The sequence below is a fragment of the Perkinsus marinus genome (genome assembly GCF_000006405.1).
Source record: "Perkinsus marinus ATCC 50983 genomic scaffold scf_1104296977534, whole genome shotgun sequence".
NCBI classification, from domain to species: Eukaryota; Perkinsozoa; order Perkinsida; family Perkinsidae; genus Perkinsus; species Perkinsus marinus.
Window position 1 is genome coordinate 1 of NW_003200151.1, and position 1547 is coordinate 1547.

The 1547-nt window shown below is 37.0% G+C and overlaps 1 protein-coding gene across 1 annotated transcript; it reads right to left on the bottom strand.

Annotated features, from left to right (window-relative positions):
• Positions 1 to 762: 762 nt before the first annotated feature.
• Pmar_PMAR025047 (hypothetical protein, conserved) lies at positions 763 to 1210 on the bottom strand (the record flags this gene model as incomplete). Its single annotated transcript, XM_002764402.1, has 3 exons — positions 763 to 837; positions 892 to 998; positions 1045 to 1210. 3 exons carry the CDS (start codon positions 1208 to 1210, stop codon positions 763 to 765), a joined length of 348 nt encoding a protein of 115 aa, XP_002764448.1.
• Positions 1211 to 1547: the final 337 nt, after the last annotated feature.

Below are 1547 nucleotides of genomic sequence, written 5' to 3' on the forward strand. Positions count from 1 at the left end.
GTAGTAGTAGTGGTATTATAGATGTATCATTATTATGTGTTATTACCTCGTTAAATACATGACATGAGAATAATAGATAATTCCTAGGTCTTATCATCCATGCAAACCTCATAAACATAGCAGAATATACACATAATGTACCAGTCATTGGTAAGGATATATATTCAGGACCCTTAGTAGTAAGATCAGTAATACCAGCTAATGCTATACTCCAATTAGCAACTGGACCCCAAAAATGTGTAGTCTTCCAACCAATCTGATAAAACATACTAGATATTGTTGCTGTCTACAATAACAACATCTTCATAGTTACATTAGGATCTAAGAATGCATCTTTACCACTCTTTAACAATAGGCGAGCTTTAGGTATTATAATTGATGACATTATAATAATAATAATGCTCAAGAAACATACCATATAATGACAACACAACATAATAGTATTAAGTGGTAGGATATGGACAGTTACAACAACACTGTTGTAACAATGATTACACCCAACTAGTTACTACTACTACTACTACTACTACTACTACTACTACTACTACTACTACTACTACTACCAAGTAATTCCAATACAATAGGTGTGAATGGTAGTAGTAGTAGCAATACTAGGGATACCAGGAACAACGAGATTCAATCATCAACAGCTACTACACAATTGTTGTTGAGCGGTAATAATACTATTACCAGAACGATCATGATGACGATGTGAATAATAATACTCAGGAATACCACGACATCATTACTACTATAAGCAGTCTATAAGGACGTAGTAGTAACAGTCGTCTTCTTGACATCATCATCATTAGTAGTAGGGAAGGGATCGTATACCAACTAAATAGTATTATTGTTGTAGGACGACGTGGATATTACGAGTATTATTATTACCTTTCTTATCAAATGATAGAATGCTGTAGAGGCTAGACACACGTTAACAGTTGCTAAATTGTAGTTAATTGGTGTAATAACAAATGACCAACGAGCCCAGATAACACCTAAGATGATGATTATCATTCCACTAAGGATTGTTAGTATTATTACCAGTGGCGAATAAAGCAAGCTGTTGAGGGATACTAACCTTTTCAACAGGTCTCTTATAATCAACTAAGTTGGCAGCAGATATACCCCATTTGATAGCAGGAGCCCAAAAGAATATGGTAAAGGGTCCAGCAGGATGCATAAAGAACTTCCTTAATAATTCAGGCATAGGTAAAGCACATATCTTAGACCTCAATTTTAGGACGGGATGGAACGAACCTAATTAATAATAAACTCCTATACTCATTATCTATTACCCTCAATAGCAGCTTTAGTAGCAGCTTGAGCTGTCTTAGCAGCAGGAGTACTAGCAGCAGCAGACTTGACAACAGTCTCAGCAGCAGCAGCAGTGGTAGATGAAGCTGCTGTTGTAGTGGTGGCCGCCTTAGAGGCGATGTCGCTAGCAGCCTTAGCAGCAGCAACACCAGCAGCAGATACAGCAAACATGGACTTGCTGCTCGATGATGATGTCATAGATGGTGTTGTCATACTACTATTAGGAGATG